This window comes from Lycorma delicatula, chromosome 9 (genome assembly GCF_047948215.1).
Source record: "Lycorma delicatula isolate Av1 chromosome 9, ASM4794821v1, whole genome shotgun sequence".
NCBI lineage: Eukaryota > Metazoa > Arthropoda > Insecta > Hemiptera > Fulgoridae > Lycorma > Lycorma delicatula.
In genome coordinates, this window is record NC_134463.1 from 25,408,747 (window position 1) to 25,433,726 (window position 24,980).

At 32.3% G+C, this 24,980-nt stretch overlaps 1 protein-coding gene across 2 annotated transcripts in view; it reads left to right on the forward strand.

Moving 5' to 3' along the window:
- The first annotated feature begins 14,808 nt into the window (after window positions 1–14,808).
- The window catches only part of LOC142330264 (F-box/WD repeat-containing protein 10-like), a 36,864-nt gene continuing 26,692 nt past the window's right edge, over window positions 14,809–24,980 (forward strand). For both annotated transcript variants that reach the window (XM_075375453.1, XM_075375454.1), the window contains exons 1-2: window positions 14,809–15,203; window positions 23,535–23,656. In XM_075375453.1, coding sequence (XP_075231568.1) covers window positions 15,202–15,203; window positions 23,535–23,656 — 124 coding nt within the window. In that variant the 5' untranslated portion in view covers window positions 14,809–15,201. The remainder of the gene's footprint in view (window positions 15,204–23,534; window positions 23,657–24,980) is intronic.

Here is a 24,980-nt window from a genome sequence, read left to right on the forward strand (position 1 = left end):
ACGTATAGATATAGGTATAGCTTCCATGGTGCTTTTTTCAATAAAGTAACCAACTTTCACTTGCTGTAAAGGAGTCACTAGTAGTGCTGCTGTCAGAACCATTTGCTGAAGCGATTTTTTTCATTCAGAATAATGAATTTTTCTTTTAATAGAGGTCCGCTCTTTTAATAGAGGTTCTTTTAAGTCTGGTAAATCTAACAGGTTTTTTAAAGGTACATTACAACTGAAGAGCCACCTGGCTGCCTTGCTGCATGCAATGTGATTCAATATGAGAACAATTTTTCCAATCTTTAACCATTGTTTCACTAACACTTAAATCGAATGCCACTGATTTACCAATTCACCCTTCTAAAGCTTTCAGTTTAGTTTTAATCGAAACTAAAACACATTTTCTTTTGTAACTCATAACTGTAAGTACAGGTAAAAAGTAAGCTATACAAAATTTTAAAAGTTAACTAAAACTAAAACATTTGCAGCTAGAAACTCATACGCTATGTTGAATATACGAAATAAAAAGGAATGTTACAAATTGCTGTACTGAATTTAAACTATAATTTAATGTATGCGAACAAAATACTTTACGCACTGCATGTCCATTACCTAAAAGGTGTAAAAGTGTACTGTATAGAATCTAATTACATTAAGTTATAAATTAAATTAATAAAACTAAATTAAAAAATTATTTTATAAAAAATTAGAAGGTAATTTAATCCGAAGAGTTGGTTAAACTGTAATTTTTGGGGGTTTGGTGGGTTCGGTGGTTAGCCCGGAGAGTTGGTTAAATGGGGGACTACTGTTTAACAAATATAAGTACATTTGACTTTTGCGGTCAAAGAAGTTTAAGGAAAATATTAGAACAAATTTTTTATCATACATAATGTGCTTAGTGCGCATTTTGTATATGGTATTTTTGTGTACATTTCAGATGTATGAATTAATAGTATATGATATATGAATATTTCAGTGAATATTTTGATAACTATCAGTAGTTTTTAAAAAAAATATTCTGATTATTTTTATTTGATTAGAGGAAATTGAATCAAATAAAAAGTATATTGTTGAAGTTTGCCAAACAGACTCTTCAGTTACTGATTTTATTAGTAATGTCATTAGTTGTAGAAGATAAAAGGAAAGGTGCATGTATTCAGAATTATTTTATACAATTGATTACTAATTTTTTTTCATTATAAAGGCATTTAGAAAATAGGAATAGTTTCATTTTTTCTTGTTTGTTTGGTTTATTATTAATTATGATAAAAAAAAATCTATTTATGGGTGTAGATATTTCAAATTATAAACTAATATTTTTTTAACAGATAATTATGATTATACATTTATGTTCTCCATAAATATATTTGTACCTGCCAACAGGCATTCCAAAAAAGAAAAAAATTTCATTCTAAGTAATAAATAATTTAACCATTATATAGATATTAACCATTTAAAAGTATATTTTTCAAGAAAAATATACCTTTAAATAATGTAAAGAACGTCTGTCGGAAAGAGAGAGTGCATTAAAAATTTAGTTACAAGCAATATTTAGGCATTTGTTAAAAGTGTTGGAGTATAGACACATTCTTGTGGTCTGGGTTAGAGCTTCCTGTTTATTTAGCAATGTTAGAAAGAACTGTATAAGTCCCAACAATGGATATTATTATTACCTACTTTTTTGATTAAATATTTTAAGTTTTTTTATTTCTATCACACAAATACCAGGTGTCAAAGAATTATCTGAACAACTTTGATATTATGTAATTTATTTATTTATTAAGGTATATTAATATTAAGGTATAAAAATAGGTTGCATGAATTTAGAAACATTAAAACTGATGTTTCAATGTGTGCACCATTATTAATTCGCAAAATATCCAATCTGTAATCAGTTTCATGCCATGTCTGTTGTATCATATCCACATTTATGTGTGTGACTGTGTTAACAATCCTTTTCTTAAGGTCTTCAATATTCACTACATGAGTTTTGACTACATTATCCTTGATAAAACCCCATAGGAAAAAATCAGTTGCATCCAGTGATAGAGGTGGCTAAGCAGTCAGTCCTCACATCTAATCCAGCGATTAGATGTGATCAATTATTGATCGCATCAATTAGCGATTAGGGATTCATGCACTAATAAACCCCAGTGTGGCAGCTTTCCATCCTGTTGGAATATGATTTCAGGTTATAGTTCTTGAAGCTGAGGATTAATAAACACTTTCTGTTTCAATTAACTACTCTATCCATTATGCTTTCATATGTGGATTCATATCCACATATGTGGTTAAATATGCAGTCAGAGCACTATCTAGCATTTGCCAAAGGGACACTTTATGAATTACTTGTTAAAGAAAGCCCAACTAATCATTAACCCGTATTTTTCCGTGCTCTGAAGCACTGATTGTAAAGTCATTTCTTAGGTTTATAAATGCTTCTGAATTATATATTGCATGATTTTCGGCCCTCAGGTATGTTTATTTATCGATTTATGAAATATTCAGAAACACAACTTCAGCAGGAAAGGGTGAGTAAATTAACACAAACTGGTTTAGCTACTAAAAAAATTGAATATTAAAAACCAAACTGAACAGAAATTAGGATACAATATAAATGAAATGTTTGCGTTTTATTTCAGTATACAATGAATATATAAAGTTTATTTTTTTTGTAATTAATATAAAATTTTAGGTAAAGTTCAACTTTACACATATTAGATGAAAATACTGTTGTACTTTTAAATTATTGGCAATGGATTCTTCTATTATTCAGATTTTTTTCAGGAAATGCTTGTCAACTGAGTGTTGCTGAGTTGTTGCAGTTGAGAACATTTTTATAATTTCTTCCGTGTTATTTGCCTTTGATGATCATAACACAATAACTACAAATTGTCAAAATTTGAGTTGTTCAATTTATTCTTTTGATAAAGCTTCCACAAATTTACTAAAACTAGATTAAGAAAGTTTGAAAACAAAAACTCCTGCCATTTTTTTCATTTCATTGTTCAATAGTTGTTGATACCATTGTTCAGTGAATCACCCCAGCCATCATTTTTTTCACCTTTGAATACCTTTTAACATTATTCAGAGATTCAGTCGACTGAAAGTTGTAAGAGTAGCAGAAGAGTTGTTCCATTTTGTAATAAAAATTGAATTGAAAATTGATACCACCTTTCTTCTTCAGGAAACTTAACAATTTACACAAACTAAAAAATCTAACAAAATAAATGCTGTGTTTTCCAGGATTGTCCACAATGCACAATAAATTTTGAACTACTGAAGCACCTAATCCAAGGCTAGAATTTACTTCTGCTTCTTTTCCTTGATAAAGAGAAAAGTTGAAAAGATACTCGTGTGAAGAACATAAACAACACACCTACTAACAGAAGCACACGCATTTTCCTTTCATCAAAATTTTACAAGAATGGTGACTGAAGTATGGTATCATATGTTCATCTATTGAAAGGTGATGAACAAAAACACCATATTTTCCAAAGTTTTTATTGAGAAGATCAATGTAAGGCTGCACTTAAGAGAACTTGTTTGTAGTATTTAACATATTGTTGTGTGCTCACAGCTTGATCAGGATATTGAGAGATTGGCAAATGAAAATGTTTATATAATTACAATTTATTGGTTTAAAAATATATGTAAAACAAGAAAAATCATTAATAATAATAATAGTAAACGACAATAATAAAAAAAGGAGTAACATAGTCATAACCACAATAATAATCAGAACAATAGTAATAATACTAGACAATAAAAAAAATCTCACAATAATAATAATTAGAATGACAACAGTAAGCAATAATAATATTATATGTCAATAACAGACAAACAATCATACTAATCACAACCATGATGATAATAATCATAAATGACAATAATAATAAAAAACAGAGATTACATACAAAACAGAATTTAAAATAATCGTCAGGATTTATTCACAGGTAGATAAATAATGAAAACCAGAATTTAGTTCCATTAACAAAAGATATAGCATGACCACTAGTATTAACACTTTTAACCACTAGCCTTGTATTACAACAATAATAAAATAGATAAAGCAAATATAAAGTTCAGTCACTGCTAATACCTATGCTGTTCATAAATAAAACTGCCCTAACAGTTTATGAATGAAATTTAGTACATTATCTCTTTCACTTATACTTACAGTAACTCAACGAACCATTTCTTGTTTTCATGTACTAGAATTACCTGTAACATCATCTTAATTGCATTGAATTTGCATGTTAACTCCTCAATTGTAGCGCGGTCATAGAATCACGTATCGCAGAACTGATCTCGCAGAATTCATCTCACAGACTCTCCTCACGAAACTGATTTTTAACTGATCTTCCCCAGAGTAGTTACACTCCTATCTTATTTACCTGCCGGATCAGACCCCACCTTGAAGCGTGAGAATGATCGACCACCCTCACATTTTTTGTCCGTGAAATTCCAAACCTTGGTAACTCTTGTCATGGAACAACATGTGTTAAATGTGTCAGTGGGCAATATTACAAAAGATGATTGTTAAACAGCTGTTACCTTTATTAAAAGGGTTTCTTTTAGTCCATTTCTGGATTTCTCCCATTATTATATTTTCTACTACTTTCTTCATAATTGGTAGGAATCTGTTACTCAGATCGTTACACCAGTCTTGTTACAATATCATTGTCAGCCAAATGCAAATTTATTTTTATATCTATATCCTCTCCCTCTATGAATCATGAGACCTTGCCGTTGGTGAGGGGGCTTGAGTGCTCAGGGATACAGAGTAGCTGGACCGAAGGAGCAACCATATCTGAGAGGTATCTGTTGAGAGCCAGACTAAGGAATGATTCCTGAAAGAGGGCAGCAGCTCTTTCAGTAGTTGTTAGGGGCGTGAGTCACAATGACTTAAACGGCCATATCAACATTACTCAGTCCTCTGAGTACTGCGCAGCTGAAAGCAATGGAAAACTACAGCTGTTTTTTTTTTGCAAGAAAATGTGGCTCTCTGCATTTTTACATAACAATAATGGAGGCGCCTTCCTTGGTAAAATATTCCGGAGGTAAAATAGTTCCCCGTTCGGATCTCCGGGTGGGGACTACTAAGGAAGGGGTCACCAGAAAACTAAAAAATAACATTCTACGAGTCGGAGCGTGGAATGTTAGAAGCTTAAAAAAGGTTGGTAGGCTAGAAAATTTAAAAAGGGAAATGGATAGGGTGAATGTGGATATAGTAGGAATTAGTGAGGTTCGGTGGAATGAGGAAGGCGACTTTTGGTCAGGTGATTTTAGAGTAATTAACTCACCGTCAAATAATGGGCAGGCAGGAGTAGGTTTCGTGATGAACAAGAAGATAGGGAGGAGAGTGGAGTATTTCAAAACGCATAGCGATAGAATCATTGTAATAAGGATAAAATCAAAACCTAAACCGACAACGATTGTTAACGTTTATATGCCTACAAGCGCCCATGATGATGATGAGGTAGAGTGTGTATACGAAGAGATTGATGAAGCAATTAAACATGTAAAAGGAGATGAAAATTTAATAATAGTTGGAGATTGGAATGCAAGCATTGGAAAAGGCAAGGAAGGAAATATAGTGGGTGAATATGGGCTGGGCAAAAGGAATGAAAGAGGGGACCGACTTATAGAGTTTTGCACGAAGTATAATTTAGTAATTGCCAACACCCAATTTAAAAATCATAATAGAAGAATATACACTTGGAAAAAGCCAGGCGATACTGCAAGGTATCAGATAGATTATATCATGGTTAAACAAAGATTTAGAAATCAACTCGTTGACTGCAAAACTTACCCTGGAGCAGACATTGATAGCGACCATAATTTGGTGATAATGAAATGTAGATTGGGGTTTAAAAACCTGAAGAAAAGTTGTCAGATGAATCGGTGGAATTTAGAGAAGCTTGAGGAAGAGGAGGTAAAGAAGATTTTTGAGGAGGACATCGCAAGAGGTCTGAGTAAAAAAGATAAGGTAGAAAATGTAGAAGAAGAATGGGAGAATGTTAAAAAGGAAATTCTTAAATCAGCAGAAGCAAACTTAGGCGGAATAAAGAGAACTGGTAGAAAACCTTAGGTTTCAGACGATATATTGCAGCTGATGGATGAACGTAGAAAATATAAGAATGCTAGTGATGAAGAAAGTAAAAGGAACTATCGTCAATTAAGAAATGCTATAAACAGGAAGTGCAAACTGGCGAAAGAAGAGTGGATAAGAAAAGTGTTCAGAAGTGGAAAGAGAAATGAACATTGGTAAAATAGATGGAGCATACAGAAAAGTTAAGGAAAATTTTGGGGTACATAAATTAAAATCTAATAATGATTTATAATATGAAAGGTAAAGTCGATAGGTGGGTAGAATATATTGAAGAGTTATACGGAGGAAATGAATTAGAAAATGGGTGTTATAGAGGAAGAAGAGGAAGTTTAAGAGAATGAAATGGGAGAAACAATACTGAGATCTGAATTTAAGAGAGCATTAAAAGATTTAAATGGCAGAAAGGCTCCTGGAATAGACGGAATACCTGTAGAATTACTGCGCAGTGCAGAGGAGGAAGCGATTGATAGATTATACAAACTGGTGTGTAATATTTATGAAAAAGGGGAATTTCCGTCAGACTTCAAAAAAAGTGTTATAGTAATGATACCAAAGAAAGCAGGGGCAGATAAATGTGAAGAATATAGAACAATTAGCTTAACTAGTCATGCATCAAAAATCTTAACTAGAATTTTATACAGAAGAATTGAGAGGAAAGTAGAGGAAGTATTAGGAGAAGACCAATTTGGTTTCAGGAAAAGTATAGTGACAAGGGAACCAATTTTAGGCCTCAGATTAATAGTAGAAGGAAGATTAAAGAAAAACAAACCAACATACTTGGCGTTTATAGATCTAGAAAAGGCATTCGATAACGTAGACTGAATAAAATGTTCAGCATTTTAAAAAAGATAGGATTCAAATACAGAGATAGAAGAACAATTGCGAACATGTACAGGAACCAAACAGCAACAGTAACAATTGAAGAACATAAGAAAGAGGCCGTAATAAGAAAGGAAGTCTGACAAGGATGTTCCCCATCTCCGTTACTTTTTAATCTTTACATGGAACTAGCAGTTAATGATGTTAAAGAACAATTTAGATTCGGAGTAACAGTACAAGGTGAAAAGATAAAGATGCTACGATTTGCTGATGATATAGTAATTCTAGCCGAGAGTAAAAAGGATTTAGAAGAAACAATGAACGGCATAGATGAAGTCCTACGCAAGAACTATCGCATGAAAATAAACAAGAACAAAACAAAAGTAATGAAATGTAGTAGAAATAACAAAGATGGACCACTGAATGTGAAAATAGGAGGAGAAAAGATTATGGAGGTAGAAGAATTTTGTTACTTGGGAAGTAGAATTACTAAAGATGGACGAAGCAGGAGCGATATAAAATGCCGATTAGCACAAGCTAAATGAGCCTTCAGTAAGAAATATAATTTGTTTAGATCAAAAATTAATTTAAATGTCAGGAAAAGATTTTTGAAAGTGTATGTTTGGAGTGTCGCTTTACATGGAAGTGAAACTTGGACAATCTGAGTATCTGAGAAGAAAAGATTAGAAGCTTTGAAATGTGGTATGCTATAGGAGAATGTTAAAAATCAGATGGGTGGATAAAGTGACAAATGAAGAGGTATTGCGGCAAATAGATGAAGAAAGAAGCATTTGGAAAAATATAGTTAAAAGAAGAGACAGACTTATAGGCCACATACTAAGGCATCCTGGAATAGTCGCTTTAATATTGGAAGGACAGGTAGAAGGGAAAAATTGTGTAGGCAGGTCACGTTTGGAATATGTAAACCAAATTGTTAGGGATGTAGGATGTAGAGGGTATACTGAAATGAAACGACTAGCACTAGATAGGGAATCTTGGAGTGCTGCATCACACCAGTCAAATGACTGAAGACAAAAAAAAAAAAAAATGTATACCCTGGTGGCAGATGGCTTTCCTTACGAATATGCATTGCTACTGAAGTTGCAAAAACTTAACATTAATTTTTTTCTGTAGATATAGGCATAATGTTCAGAATCAGACTTTGTAAATTTTCTCCAAAATAACAACTTCAACAAAAGTCGGATTGAGCCTTCATGAGGTGTGCCTGGATACATCTGGAACAAATAGGAGAAATTTGTCCGGTGAACTGAATCTAAACAAACTTCACAGCTTCATTAATCATCAAATCACACCCCACTAGAATTTTAACTTTGGACCTAGTCCCACTACAGGTGGTCCCTTGACAGTCAATCATGAAAGATCTTTTAAGGAATACTCCACCAGCTGAATCAAGCTACACCAGAGTTCAGAGAAGGCAGCATTTTGATACAGTGGGCTGCCAATCAAAAGATAACATGCGATCAGAAACATTGGAATTCCCCAACACTACACAGAAACAAAGTCCAATATCAAACCAAAGCAAATTGCCAACAATTCTTCACATGTAAATTCACTCTTGCATACTGGTAAACTAAAAATAATAACTGGCCTAATGGACCAACACAAAATTCTCATAATGGGTCTGCAGGAAAAAAGTTTTGGGATCTACTCGACCTGACTATAAATAACATCCCTAAAAACCATATTAAACAATTAATCTGAGACTTCAGTGCTCAACTAGGTAGAGGAAGAAGATACCGTGGCATCATCGGAAAATGGCTCGCCCCAAAGAAAATAAACAAAAATGGGCCGAGAATCATCGCTCTCTGCAGAAACCACAACCTAATCTTGAAATTTACATATTTCAAGAGAAAACCACAAAACCTGGAAATGCCCCGACTATACTAAAGAAGAATGGCGTATTCATGGACAAACACCATCACAAGGAGATCTACTACATAAAAGTCTTCCAAGGAGTAGACACAGGCTCAGATCACTATATAGTCAAAATTAAAATTAAATTTACTCCCCAAAGAAAGTGACAAAACAAAGTTCCTAAAATTAAAAGAAAAGTGGATCCTACCCAACTAATCAAGAATGAAAATTACCGAAAAGCAACCAAGAAAATAATAATCATGGATAAACTTGAAGATCTAGCCAACAACCTTAAACAGATCGCAGAAGAATTCGCCCCAATAAAATCCCATAAAAAACATAAATGGTGGAACAGCAAATGTGACGAAAAGTGGAGAAAAGACATCAAGCATAGCTATTTCACCAATCCCAAAAATCAGAAACTTCCTTCAAAAATCTAGTAAAACAAAGAAAAAACTCTAAGGAGACAAACACCATAAAGACACGCTGAAGTCTATAGAAGAAAAATGAAACACAATCTTGAAATTACTACAAAACCTTCAAAAATCAGCTTCAAAAATACAAATGCCCATCCCTACTAATAAAATGAAAACTGTAAACTTCATCATAACAATAAAGACAACATGGAAATCCTAGCTAAATATTTCAACTGAATATTTCACCTTAATTGAATAATTCACCTTAATTAATATTTTCAATATTTCACCTAAATTGCGAAGAACTGACAGAACTCCTAAACTTCAATGCCAACACAGCCAGAAAACATCCACCCTCTCACAATAAAAGAAGTCTACCAAGCACTGAGTGAGATAAGGAATTATAAAGCAGCAGGAGAAGATCAGACTTTGTAGAGATCTGCAAACATCCAGGGAGAATCAGCAAAAACTGCCCTTCATCAACATCTGGATCAAAGAAGAACTACCAGAACACTGGATGACAGCCCTAATCAATCCGCTACACAAAACAGACCCTAACAATTACAGGGGAGTCTCACTCCTAGACACAACATACAAAATTCTTTCAAGAATCGTCCTCATCAGGATTAGTTCACAACTTGAGAAAGAACTAAGAGTATACCAGGGAGATTTCAGACCCTGGAGGAACTGACCAGCCCGATCATGAGTCTCAGGCTAATAATGGATTACAACAGGAAAAGAAACAGAGACATGGTGGTAACAGTTGTAGTTTTCAAAAAAGCTTATGACTGCATCCACAGAGAATCCCTAATAAAAATTCTAAGACACCTTGGACTACATAACAAATTAATAAAAATTATAAAATTGACCTCCACATACACTAAGTTGAATGTAAAATTCAGAGGTATGCTCTTAGAATAGCTTGAGATCAAAACAGACTGCACCAAGGATGTAGGCTCTTACTGCTATTATTCAACTGTGCTCTGGAAATTGTAATGAGGAAATGGCTCAAGTAATGCTGCCAAAAGTAAAAATAGGCTGAAAAATCAAAACAAACTGTATTGGTTTTGCCAATGACTTGGCACTGCTCGCAGATGACATTGACAAAACTAAATCATAGATGTTAGAACTTCAAAACATTGCAAATAAAATTGGCATCAAAATATCATTCAAAAAGACAGAAATTGTGTCCCAAAAACCAACATGATTAAACAAGTAAACATAAACAGAAATAAAATCAAAATAGTAACCCAGTTTAAATACCTCTGAGAAATTATAACAAATAACCGAAACGCAAAACCTCAATCCAAATAAGAAGAAACAAACTAGCTAAAGCTCAAAAATTAACCTAGTACACTTACAATAAAAAATACTGATTAATAAACAAAAAACAAGACACTACATCCCAGTTATAAAATCAGAAGCCACTTAAAAAATCAGATCACTTAAATCAGAAGCAGAAACACTCTTTCATCTGAATGAACAATCAAAGACAGACAGACTCCAGAAAATTGGAAGAACCTGCATCAATATAAAGTACTAGAAAGACGGGCAGTGGTGAATTGCACCCAAAAGTCTTCTAAAGAGTTAGAACCCATCACTGATGCCATGCATAAGAGGAGACTAGGATTCTTTGGACATATGAGGATTCAAGATTCAAGACTTCTGAAACAGCTAGTTCTGAAATAGCTAATCCAGTTGCATCCTGTCTTGGTGTTTTTCAAGCTGAGAATGACAGCTTGAAAAACATCAATACAGGGTGCAGCTGGATTAGAGAAATAAGAGAGGATCTGAAGGTAACTGGCCTTGCACCAGAAATATAAAAAAATTAAACAAGAAAATCAAAAAACACTCGCTTCAACTCATAAGAAAAAAATTCACAACACAAAAATTTTCAGCACTAGAAAGGACACTAAGATTGGAACGTAAGAAAAAGTAATGGTAGGACTCCAAGGCCCATTGAAGAGATTGATAATGGACTGACTAAAGTGATCTAATTCAGTCAAAAAAGATCATCATCATAGGCATAATAAATAGTTGATAAGATAAGTTTACATAGAAAAAATCTCTATTTTTGAGTATGTAATAAACAGTTAAAGTAATATTAAACATCAGAGTTTATTCTTATGTAAATTATTTATAGATCATCTCAGAAGAAGCAAAAAATGATTACAGTTAGTGACTAGTTAGTCACAGTTAGTGAATAACATAAAATACATATTACCAACAAAAATATTATTTATTTTGCTATTATTTAATAATATGCAAGATTATTATTAAAACAGGTTACCTATAAATAGTAAACAAATATTATTTCATGTAATAATAACGCAAAACAAATTATGCTGTGTTATTGCAACTTCAACTATGTACAGGTTAATAATACTATTACTTTTTTCTAATAAGACATCAAATTGTTCAGATAATTCTCTGACATCCGGTATTTTTAGTCATTTTATGTATTGATCTACAAGTTCTTGTTTTCTTATTTTTCCAGCAATAGCTATGTTATTCTAATGTTTGTAAAGCATGCTTCTAAAAAAAAAAAAGGATATAAAATGTTATGAGAAATAATGTTATAACTTTTTCATTTTGTAGCAATGTTAAAGAAATACTATATTATTTAATCATTGAAAAATTTTTGGACATTATTTTTCTGTAAACCTTTTTTACTGTTAAACTGCAAATTCTTTAACGTTACATTAGAAGAGTTAATAGTTAAAAATGGAATGGTTATATTTGATTAGAATTAATCTGAATGTACTGGTAGCATGATAACAATTTTTATGTTTGCAATTTAGAAGCAATTATTATTCAGAAGACCAAAAATAAAAAAATGTTGAGAAATACTTTGAAAAAATACAAAAAATATTTAATTTTTAAAACTGTTTACTATTAAACCTTTTTTAACTTAAATTGGGCTTTGCATTTTTACACACTTTCTGTACCATATTTCCATGGATAAATCTTTGTCGGGCTTCTTGTTTTATTTTTAAAAAAAGTTATAATGTTCTGTCTTATACATAAACTATTTTTAAACTATACTTATTACAGCTTTTTTATAACTGTACATGTATGTTTTTTAATCATCCTTACTATCTTATAGCTTAAATTCATACTAATTTTTTACCTTTCATTTTCATCTTTATAAGTTACTGAACTACCTGGTATATCTGATGCTGAGAAGAAAAATATAATATATTTTTTTAAGAAAACTCCTTTGAATGGAAACTATTTTGTTACAAATTTAATTGAGAAGTAAGTTATGATTTTATCTATATTAATTAATTTTAATTATATGCCTTATTTTTATTAAAAATCAATTAACCGAAATCCATTGCACTCAAAAAAATTACTTGTAAGCACCAATTAACTGATGCAGCCTGAACAACAAACCTAAGCTTAGCTAATTTCAGAAATGAAGACTGTGCAGCTGTGTTGTTCTGAGGAAATATGTTTTTATTGTTGCTTTTCTTTTCTCTTAAATTAATGTTATGGCTCTCTCTTTGATAACATATTCTGAAATTAAAATAATTGAATTTGTAAAAAGGGATTATATTCAAGAGAGATAATTAGAAAATATAAAAATTGTGATATTTTTTGATCTGATTTTGCAATATTAGAAGTTTATAAAGAGTTTTGCAAATAATTTAAAGTAAGAAATGGACAACTTTAAGCTAGATAAAGTAGGATTAACATGATGAAATGGAAATATAAAAAAATGGAACTGGAGTAGGAATAACAATGATTAAAAGGTATGGGGTAAGCAGGATGTATTACTGTATTAAAAACAGTACAGTTTATTAAAAATATTTTAACCAAAATATTTTGTTTAGGATGATCTTAAAAAGCCTGAGCCTTCAACAGTAATGTAGCATTTATAGCCAATCCTTCCAGCAAAAGATGAAGAGATAGCAAAGATAAATGAAAAAAAAAATTTTTTTTAATTTTCATTATTTTAAATTAAACATATAAAAAGCGATATGAGAATATTACATAAATGGAGAAGATAGGTGTGCGCCATATTAGAATGATAAGAAGGATATAAGTAGATGAAGCATTCAGATTAGGTCAAAGAAATGAAAGAGGAATTAAGCTTTCAGAATTTAACACTAAGTATGAACTAGTTAATATTAGTTTTAAAATTCATAAAAGAAAAAGAATAAATCTAGGCAAGACTGGAGATGTGGGGAAGATATCAAGTAAACCATACAATGGTTTAGTAAAAATTTCAAAATCAAATTATGGGCTGCATAATATATCCAGGAGCAGATGATTATGAACATAATTCAGTAATGATGTGTTAATTAAAATTTAATAATTCTATATTATTAATTATAAAAACCATATTTTTTATATTACCAGCTCTGGCTTTTAAATCATAGATTCATATGTAGTAGTAGTTATGCTAATCACAATTAAACGCTCCCTGAAAACAGCCTTCATTCATAGGATTTACACATTTTTATATAGTTTATGATTGTAACATGCAAGAAAATAAAAAGCCTACAGAAATCATCGCTATAGGAAAAATGCATTCATAGATGAAAAACCTCCTGTGTGCTTCAAAATAAGACCCATATCTTGTTAAGTGTCAAATAACTCCTTGATTTAATTACCCACAATAGCTTTTATTTCAAATTTTCACTTGAATTAATATTTAAAGGCAGTAAGTTTTAAGACAGTATTTGCAGTGCAGTTATTCTTTTCACAAATTTTTACTTTGAAAATAAACTTCAGAATTTTAACTGCATTCATGTTCTGCAAATTTTCTGTCCATTTTAATACAAGGTCCGGCATATAAATCTGACGATTTTGTAGTAATTGTTATGTTAGCACCACTGTCAATCAGAAGGCGAGAGTGTTGTACATCGACAGGTCTATTCATGCTATTTCAGTAGCCAGTATGTCGTGGTCGGGTGAACAACCAGCGTTTGTGATTGAAGCCTATTTTAAAAATAATGACTATGTGATTGTAACACAGCGTTTATTTCGCAGACATTTCAATTTAAATCGACACGCGTCTGTTCCTAGTAGGAATACGATATTGTTGTGGGTGAAGAATTTTAGGAACACATCGTCTGCTTTAAAAATGAAACCAACAGGACGAAAACGGACTGTGAAACGCCTGAAAACATTAACGCCAAGGTTAGCCGTTACGCGGTCTCCACGACGTTCAGCAGTGAGACATGCTGCTGCGCTAGCCATTTCTGATCGAAGTGTACAACGAATTCTTCATGCCGACCTAAAATTCCATCCGTGTAAGATGATGTTAGTGCAGCAACTTAATGCAAATGATTGGGCGTCTCGCAAAGCAGCTTGCGAGGTCATGCTCGAAAATGTCCACCAGGATGCCATTATTCTTTTAAGTGACGAAGCGCATTTTCATCTGCCAGGATTTGTGAATAAACAAAATTACCGTTATTGGGCATCGCATAATTCACGGCAAATTCTTGAAAAACCACTTCACAATCAATATGTTACAGAGTGGTGTGCGGTTTCAAAGTTCAGCATAATTGACCCATATTTTTTTGAGGAGTTAAATCGCAGAGTAAAAGTAACATCTCATCGATACGTAAACATGTTGAATGAATTTCTGCGACCGAAACTGAATGACTTTTAAGGACATGAAATTTGGTTTCAACAGGATAGTACCACCGCCCATACGGCGAGAGTCGCAATGGATATTCTGCGAGAAACTTTTCCTGGACATTTGATTTCCCGATTTGGCGACATTCCTTGGCCAGCGCGTTCACCTGATCTGGCTGTTTGTGATTTTTTTCTGTGGGGGTACATCTCAAACATAAAGTTTTCAGTAGTCGACTACAGTTAATTGCAGAACTCAAGGAGGCCATTCAACGAGAAATTGAAGCAGTTCCACAAGTGATGATTGAGCGAGCAATGTCAAATTTTAGAATGAGGTTAAGTGAGTGTGTGAGGAGTAATAGAAAACATTTGGACTACATAATATTCAAATAAAAAAAATATATGTAAGTAATTCACTATAAATTGCAAAAATTTATCTTAATTTGATATATTAAATGTTTTAATGGTACGAAACACAGTTTAATTATTCTCCCTCAAAAATCGTCAGGTTTATATGCCGGATCCTGTACATTTAAACCTTGTCCTTTTTTTTTAAGCTTTTTGCTTCATGATTTGCAACTTTCTAATATTGTTACCTGATATAGCCACTTTAATTGTGGGAAAAACTGAGAGCTAAGGATTTTAAAATATATTTGCTGTTTATCATTCCTTCATCTGTAATGAATGTTGCTGAAAAAGTTTTATTGGACATATTCAGCAAGTGCAGTTATCAGTGGATATATTGATTAAAAAATAGTTCTTATCAGAGGTAGTACGTTTCTCCAATCTTCTTCTATCCAACTTTTGTATTTTTTTTTTTATTAGTGGAAATTTTTCTTTGATAGCAAAACCAGAATTTATTTATTTTGTTTTTTTTTAGTAAAGCATAATTTATTTGTTTTCATTCTAGATTAATTTAGTTAGAGTTAGAATACTTGTGAAGAAAAAGATCATTACTTTTCAGTAATGCATTATTGCATGTCAAATAATAAAGTAACGTTTGTAGCGCTTGCAAGGAAGTTATTTTATATTAATGTTAATTATTTATATTATGTTTCCTTAAATTAATTGTTAGAAATTTAATATTAAAATATCCTATGTTAACTTAAAAGTCCAGCCACTAAATTCAAGTAATCAGATATATAAGTGGAACCAAAACTGAAAACTTTATAATCTGGAAAATAAATTTTTTTCATACTCTTTCACTGCAGTTAAGTTTATTGTAAATAAATTCCATGCTTTTTATTTATTTTTAATTAATTTCATTTAATAATTTAGTTTATCTAACTTGTAACAAACAATAATAGAGTTTATTTTATTATTTGTGATGCTGATTCAGGTATCGATATAACCGTATGACATTATGTTCTTCAGATGGCAAGTTCCTGATTACTACAGATAAATCTAACACAATGGTTGTACATTCACTTGTAACTGGTTGTCCATTACAAAATAAATTCATTGGACACACTGGTCCTATTACATGTCTTAAATTACACCCTGATAATAATCATTTTATAACTGGAAGTGTTGATGCTACCGTAAGGTTGTTTTTTTATTTATTATTTTATTATCATTATTATATAAATAATTTATGTAATACAAAGGATGTAATGAAGTTTTATTAGAGTGGTTTGTTTTTCAAATTTAAAAGAGAATTTTTTTTATTCCGAATATAAAGGGGTAGACAACATTAGGACTCAATAGCACATGATCCTGTAACCTCCATTTCATATTTATATAAAATAAGATATTTATTTATGTTGAAATATTCCAAGTTAAGTTACTTCCTGGTAGCTTTAATTTATTACTCCATTTCCTGTGATTCTCGAATTCTGAATCGTACTGCACACTTTTTGCCCAGAATCTTTTGTTTTTACTTTTTTCATGTTTGCCCTCAAATCTTGCATCCTTAATTTTACATACTTCCTGACATTGCCTATTAATGAAATATTGCAAAGTTATTAAGGTCAGGTGACAATACAATATTCCACCATTACTTTTGCAAACATCCCTCTGTACGAGGGTAAATTAAGGGTGCAGGTGTAATAATTTAACATGTTTCCCTGCCATACATTGCCTATTGATGAAACTTTTCAGTTACTAAGGTCAGGTGATAATACAATATTCCACCATTACTTTTGCAAACATCCTCCTATTCAGGGGGGTAAGTTAAGGATGGAAGTAAGGTTATGTTAATTTACAATTGTATTTCAACAGTCAAATACTTCACTATTTCGTTACTTTATATAGTAAATGTTTGACTGAAAATTTGTTTGATATTTTATAATATTAGAAATTTCAATATATGATGTTATCTTTTGAAATCCAAATTAATCTAATCACAGTCATGCAATGTATGGTAATAATTTGATTAAAGTGTGACTAAAAAGTATAAAGCAAGTTTTTAAAAATTTTTGTAATACTATTTTTTTTTTATTTTTGGTGTTATCAGACATCAAAATCACTAGTATCTAACCAAACTCAGTGCTTGTTTCATTTTATTTTTCTTCAACCAAAATTTTAACTTTTTGTCAATTTGTTTTTCACATAATTTTATTAGGAAATTAATTATGAGTACAATCATGATTATAGACCACTTCTTTTAATGTTGATGTACTAGATACTTTTGATGTATGTGCATTGCTTAAAGTTTGTGACTCAAATTCATTTCTGCCTCATCTTTGGACTGCACTATCATTATCACAAACTTAATGAACCCCGGCGTGCTTCATGACACTTCAGGCTACACACTGCCATTTGCCATGAGTTGTTCCATGTCTTCTTTTTTGTGTACAGTTAATTACTTTTGGACAACCCCCACAACTTCATAAATAATTATGACAACTTTACATGTTTGCGTAGCTTTCAGTACATAAGTGGTATGGTAATGTCAGTGTCAGATTTATTTTGGTATAAATTCTATCAAAAGTCAAACTACGAGGGTCATTCAATAATTAAACAGACAAATAGCTGCACAGTAAAAATGGTTTATTAAATAAATACAATTTTTTGTCTACTTTTCTACATAATCCCCACCAACTTCTTTGCTCTTACTCAATCCTTTTATCCCCTCAGTGAAGAATTCTTTACCTTGATCACGAAGCTAGTTTTGTACTTTTTCTTTACCCCTTCATTGTCATTAAAGTTGATACCATATAAAGCTTCTTTCATCAGACCAAACAGATAAAAATCCAAAGGGTCAAGGTCAGGGCTGTAAGGAGGACGAGGTAGGAGCTCCCAACCCTGCCAATAGTTTCCAGTATCAGTTGTTCTGTATGAGGTCGAATATTGTCTTGAATAAAAAGCACGCCTTTCCTCTGCCATCCCAGAAATTTCCTCTTCAACGCAGGCTTGACTTTGTTCTCAGTCATGACTGAGTAGTATAGGCTGTTAATAATGCATTGCTTCTCCAAATAATCACAGAAAATTGGACCATGGACACTCCAAAAGATGGTTAACATGACCTACCAGCCAATCGTTGTGTTTTGAATTTCTTACAAACAGGCGATTTAGGGTGTTTCTATTGCATGCTTTGATGATAGCACTCCAGCTCAAAATAATGTATCCAAATTTCATCACGGGTTAAAATCCTGTCCAAAAATGCATCGTCTTCATTGATTTTTGAGTTTGGTGCAAATGCAAAATTTATCGGCTTTGTGATGAACAATAAGCTCTCTGGGAACCCACCTTGCACAAGCCTTATGGTAGTACACTTTGTTTTAATGTGTAAAAACTCGTATGGTTCATGCAATTACTGCCTTGTTTGTTCATCCGAGAGAATATTTCTGATGGTTGTACACTTTTCGAAAGTAAAAATTGGATCACAGAACTCTGTTCTTCAAAAGTACTTTCTTCAAGAGACATAACATCGTAACTAAGAATTTAGAGGTTATGTTGACGTAATGTCAATCGAACAGCTGACTAACACTGTTCACAAGGTTGCCAGCTAACACTCAAGGTTTCAATTGCCTGCATTAAGTGTTTCCTTCACTAAAAATGTCCGTCTGCTTAATTATTGAATGACCTTTGTAATATATTATTTCTACATTTTTAGTGACTAAAAGTGGAACTACAGAGCATATTCCATCATCACAATTCAGCAGAAAACAAAATGAAATTGGTCAAAACCAAAGATAATATACAAGGTCAACCCAGTAATAAGTCACACGCAGTTTTTGACATCATTACTCATTTAATAAACAGAATTATTTTAATAATAACTGTTTATTCTATGATGTTATTTTTTTAAAGGAGTTTAGTGAAATTGATTATATTGATAATTAGCAACTTTAAAATTACAAATTGATTCATTTGTATATTATATACAAAAGAATATCTATATATTAATACAAAGTGTTAGTGATGAAGTCTTGTGTATAAATTTCAGTGTGGACATGCAGGAACATGTTAGGCAAAGAAGATGGTTTCTTTCCCTAATTTTTGATGATAAATGTACACTTCTTATTAATGGAAAAGTGAATTAGTACAATGTATGAATATGGGAACAGAAAATCCTAGAGAAGCTGTGCAACATACATGCAATTCGCCTAATGTGAACGAGTTTTTGTGCGGAAAGGTGTAAGACCATTGTTTTTTCAGAAATGTATTAACTGGAGGAATTTATTTCATCATGATAAGTGAATGACTAATCCTTCAACTTAAGGGATAATGTTGAAATCCTTATTCTACAAGGAGCTTTGCATCAGTAGTATGCAAAGCTTTGATATTATTTTCCAAGAAGTTGGATTTTCCAAGAAGTTGTATCTGACAAAAACAAGTCATTGATACATTGGCCAGCAAGAAGAAAATAATAAAATTGAATGAGTCCTTTTTTACTTTTACAATAAGGAATATTTTTTTTGCGTTTATGAAAAAATACCAAAGCCATTAAGTAAAATCCTTTCAAGTGTTAAATTAAGTCATTCTAAATGTAATAAATTATAAAGGTTTTGAGATAGTAAATTGTAACCATACTCATTGTTTTATTTACTTTATCAGAAAATTTAATGCAGTAACAATCAAGATAATTTCATAATGTGGTTCGGCAAGACTTAAGTTTTCAGAGTGATTTCATCAATAATTCGTTAATACAAATTGGTGCATTCCGATCAGTCACTTGCTTCTTTGTGCTACGATCGGTTACAAAATGAGAAATTGTGATTAGTTGAAATTTAGTGCATTCGTTTGGTGTAAATTCATTTTCCGATCTGTCAAAAGTTTTCATATTTGTGATAGTTAAGAAAATCTGTGTAGTCTGTTTTTTCTGAACAAATCTGTATTGGATTATTTGGAAGGTTCTATGTTGGGGATAATAAATTTATGTGAATTCAGTAATATGGTAGATAAATGTATATTGTCAACAGTTTGATTTATCAATTTTGGTTAGCGAGTGTTAGAATCATTCACCCTGTTTGAGTATTATTTTATTCACTGTTTGAACAAACTTGAAATATATTTTCATTTAAATTTGCATGAATTTATAAGTAGTGATGTTATACTAATTTTTTCTCTATTCATACATGTCTGTTATATGCAACCAGTATATATTTTTTTTTTTTTTTTTTTTTGTCTTCAGTCATTTGACTGGTTTGATGCAGCTCTCCAAGATTCCCTATCTAGTGCTAGTCGTTTCATTTCAGTATACACTCTACATCCTACATCCCCAACAATTTGTTTTACATACTCCAAACGTGGCCTGCCTACACAATTTTTCCCTTCTACCTGTCCTTCCAATATTAAAGCGACTATTCCAGGATGCCTTAGTATGTGGCCTATAAGTCTGTCTCTTCTTTTAACTATATTTTTCCAAATGCTTCTTTCTTCATCTATTTGCCGCAATACCTCTTCATTTGTCACTTTATCCACCCATCTGATTTTTAACATTCTCCTATAGCATACCACATTTCAAAGCTTCTAATCTTTTCTTCTCAGATACTCAGATTGTCCAAGTTTCACTTCCATATAAAGTGAGACTCCAAAAATACACTTTCAAAAATCTTTTCCTGACATTTAAATTCATTTTTGATGTAAACAAATTATATTTCTTACTGAAGGCTCGTTTAGCTTGTGCTATTCGGCATTTTATATCGCTCCTGCTTCGTCCATCTTTAGTAATTCTACTTCCCAAATAACAAAATTCTTCTACCTCCATAATCTTTTCTCCTCCTATTTTCACATTCAGTGGTCCATCTTTGTTATTTCTACTACATTTCATTACTTTTGTTTTGTTCTTGTTTATTTTCATGCGATAGTTCTTGCGTAGGACTTCATCTATGCCGTTCATTGTTTCTTCTAAATCCTTTTTACTCTCGGCTAGAATTACTATATCATCAGCAAATCGTAGCATCTTTATCTTTTCACCTTGTACTGTTACTCCGAATCTAAATTGTTCTTTAACATCATTAACTGCTAGTTCTATGTAAAGATTAAAAAGTAACGGAGATAGGGAACATCCTTGTCGGACTCCCTTTCTTATTAGGGCTTCTTTCTTATGATCTTCAGTTGTTATTGTTGCCGTTTGGTTCCTGTACATGTTAGCAATTGTTCTTCTATCTCTGTATTTGAACCCTAATTTTTTTAAAATGCTGAACATTTTATTCCTTTTCTAGGTCTATAAACGCCAAGTATGTTGGTTTGTTTTTCTTTAATCTTCCTTCTACTATTAATCTGAGGCCTAAAATTGCTTCCCTTGTGCCTATACTTTTCCTGAAACCAAATTGGTCTTCTCCTAACACTTCTTCCACTCTCCTCTCAATTCTTCTGTATAAAATTCTAGTTAAGATTTTTGATGCATGACTAGTTAAGCTAATTGTTCTATATTCTTCACATTTATCTGCCCCTGCTTTCTTTGGTATCATTACTATAACACTTTTTTTGAAGTCTGACGGAAATTCCCCTTTTTCATAAATATTACACACCAGTTTGTATAATCTATCAATCGCTTCCTCACCTGCACTGCGCAGTAATTCTACAGGTATTCCGTCTATTCCAGGAGCCTTTCTGCCATTTAAATCTTTTAATGCTCCCTTAAATTCAGATCTCAGTATTGTTTCTCCCATTTCATCCTCCTCAACTTCCTCTTCTTCCTCTATAACACCCATTTTCTAATTCATTTCCTCCGTATAACTCTTCAATATATTCCACCCATCTATCGACTTTACCTTTCATATTATAAATCATTATTAGATTTTAATTTATGTACCCCAAAATTTTCCTTAACTTTCCTGTATGCTCCGTCTATTTTACCAATGTTCATTTCTCTTTCCACTTCTGAACACTTTTCTTTAATCCACTCTTCTTTCGCCAGTTTGCACTTCCTATTTATAGCATTTCTTAATTGCCGATAGTTCCTTTTACTTTCTTCATCATTAGCATTCTTATATTTTCTACGTTCATCCATCAGCTGCAATATATCGTCTGAAACCCAAGGTTTTCTACCAGTTCTCTTTATTCCGCCTAAGTTTGCTTCTGCTGATTTAAGAATTTCCTTTTTAACATTCTCCCATTCTTCTTCTACATTTTCTACCTTATCTTTTTTACTCAGACCTCTTGCGATGTCCTCCTCAAAAATCTTCTTTACCTCCTCTTCCTCAAGCTTCTCTAAATTCCACCGATTCATCTGACAACTTTTCTTCAGGTTTTTAAACCCCAATCTACATTTCATTATCACCAAATTATGGTCGCTATCAATGTCTGCTCCAGGGTAAGTTTTGCAGTCAACGAGTTGATTTCTAAATCTTTGTTTAACCATGATATAATCTATCTGATACCTTGCAGTATCGCCTGGCTTTTTCCAAGTGTATATTCTTCTATTATGATTTTTAAATTGGGTGTTGGCAATTACTAAATTATACTTCGTGCAAAACTCTATAAGTCGGTCCCCTCTTTCATTCCTTTTGCCCAGCCCATATTCACCCACTATATTTCCTTCCTTGCCTTTTCCAATGCTTGCATTCCAATCTCCAACTATTATTAAATTTTCATCTCCTTTTACATGTTTAATTGCTTCATCAATCTCTTCGTATACACACTCTACCTCATCATCATCATGGGCGCTTGTAGGCATATAAACGTTAACAATCGTTGTCGGTTTAGGTTTTGATTTTATCCTTATTACAATGATTCTATCGCTATGCGTTTTGAAATACTCCACTCTCCTCCCTATCTTCTTGTTCATCACGAAACCTACTCCTGCCTGCCCATTATTTGACGGTGAGTTAATTACTCTAAAATCACCTGACCAAAAGTCGCCTTCCTCATTCCACCGAACCTCACTAATTCCTACTATATCCACATTCACCCTATCCATTTCCCTTTTTAAATTTTCTAGCCTACCAACCTTTTTTAAGCTTCTAACATTCCACGCTCCGACTCGTAGAATGTTATTTTTTAATTTTCTGGTGACCCCTTCCTTAGTAGTCCCCACCCGGAGATCCGAACGGGGGACTATTTTACCTCTGGAATATTTTACCAAGGAAGGCGCCTCCATTATTGTTATGTGAAAATGCAGAGAGTTTTTGATTCTTACTTTATCATGTCATATATATACATAATTTTTTTCTAATTTTTTTCTCCTTCATGTGAACGCAAGAAGGAAGTGCACATACTTGGAAGAATGTGTTAAATTTGTACTTACGATAAGTATTTTATTGGCTTTCCAAGTTTATGGAAAATCTATAATCAGTGCTGTTAAGTATCTAATTAATTTTATGTTTATCTTTCAATTTTACAAGGCTTTGGGATTTTAAATTGAAAATTGCTGAGAAAATATTTATTGGCCATACAAAAACTATATCAGCAATTGATGTAAATTGCAATTATGTTGTTTCAGCATCATTTGATAAAACCATCAAAGGTAATTTATACAAATCAACTAATTATTAAGTTTCTTGTAAAATAATAAAATATCATATGTTACTAATTTTTAGTGTTAAGATTTAGAATATTATAAATTAAGTTTAAATTATTTGTGTATGTATGTACTTAAACAAATTACCTTTAAAATAGCATAGTAATGTTATATGTAAATATTACTTTATGTATTTATTCACTATGAAGGTCAATCAAATATAAACTGGACTTTTGCCTTTCGGCTTCTATATGAAATTGAGTGGGCTGGTGCAGTGGGATTTGTTGGCAGAGATGTGGGGAGATGGATGCTCTAGTCGCTTCGTTATTTATATTTCTCTGGCCAGTAGTGTTATGTCAGATCAAGATTTTCTTTTGTTGGTTGTGCAGTGTATAATTGTGAAATTTCTCATAAATAAGGGCATTAAACTTTCTGAAATTTTGATTAGACCGTGTGTGGTTAAGAAATATGATGTCATGTACCCAAGTCTAAGATTAGACCAGCAATTTTAAAAGAAGGTGTGAAGATGTAGGAAATAAGTCATAATAGCATTCAAGTATGACAGTTGATAACATTTGATCAATTAATGACGTCATTTAAAATTATCAACATCTTATAGTTGATGAATTGGTTGAGCCTATTATCACTGATACCCATTCCATTATTTATAGACTTTTGACCTAAAGTGAGGAACAGGCTGGACAGGAAATTTGCCAAAACTCACCGGGTTGGTCTAGTGGTGAACGCGTCTTCCCAAATCAGCTGATTTGGAAGCCAAGAGTTCCAGCGTTCAAGTCCTTGTAAAGCCAGTTATTTTTACACGGATTTGAATACTAGATCATGGATACCGGTGTTCTTTGGTGGTTGGGTTTCAATTAACCACACATCTCAGGAATGGGCTGAGAATGTAGAAGACTACACTTCATTTACACTCATACATATCATCATCATTCATCCTCTGAAGTATTATCTAAACGGGTAGTTACCGGAGGCTAAACAGAAAAAAAGAGAGGAAATTTGCCAAAGGCTCTGGAATCTATTGTAACAAGAATTCATTTTTTACATTGAATAGTCACGTGTGATGAAACATAAGTTCTTCACTAAACGCTTGAGTTAAAATCTGCGAATATGGAGTGGCGTAGGAAACGAGAGCCTTCCACTGTGAAGGGGAAAACACATCTTCTAGCTGAAAAAGTTCTTGCAACTGTCTTTTGGGATCAAAGAGGCATATTAGTTGTCAATTTTCACCACCAACATCGCATTGTGAATGCTGCATGTTACTGTCAGCTGTTAGACAAAGTGAAAGCTAACAGCAGCCAATCAAAGATGA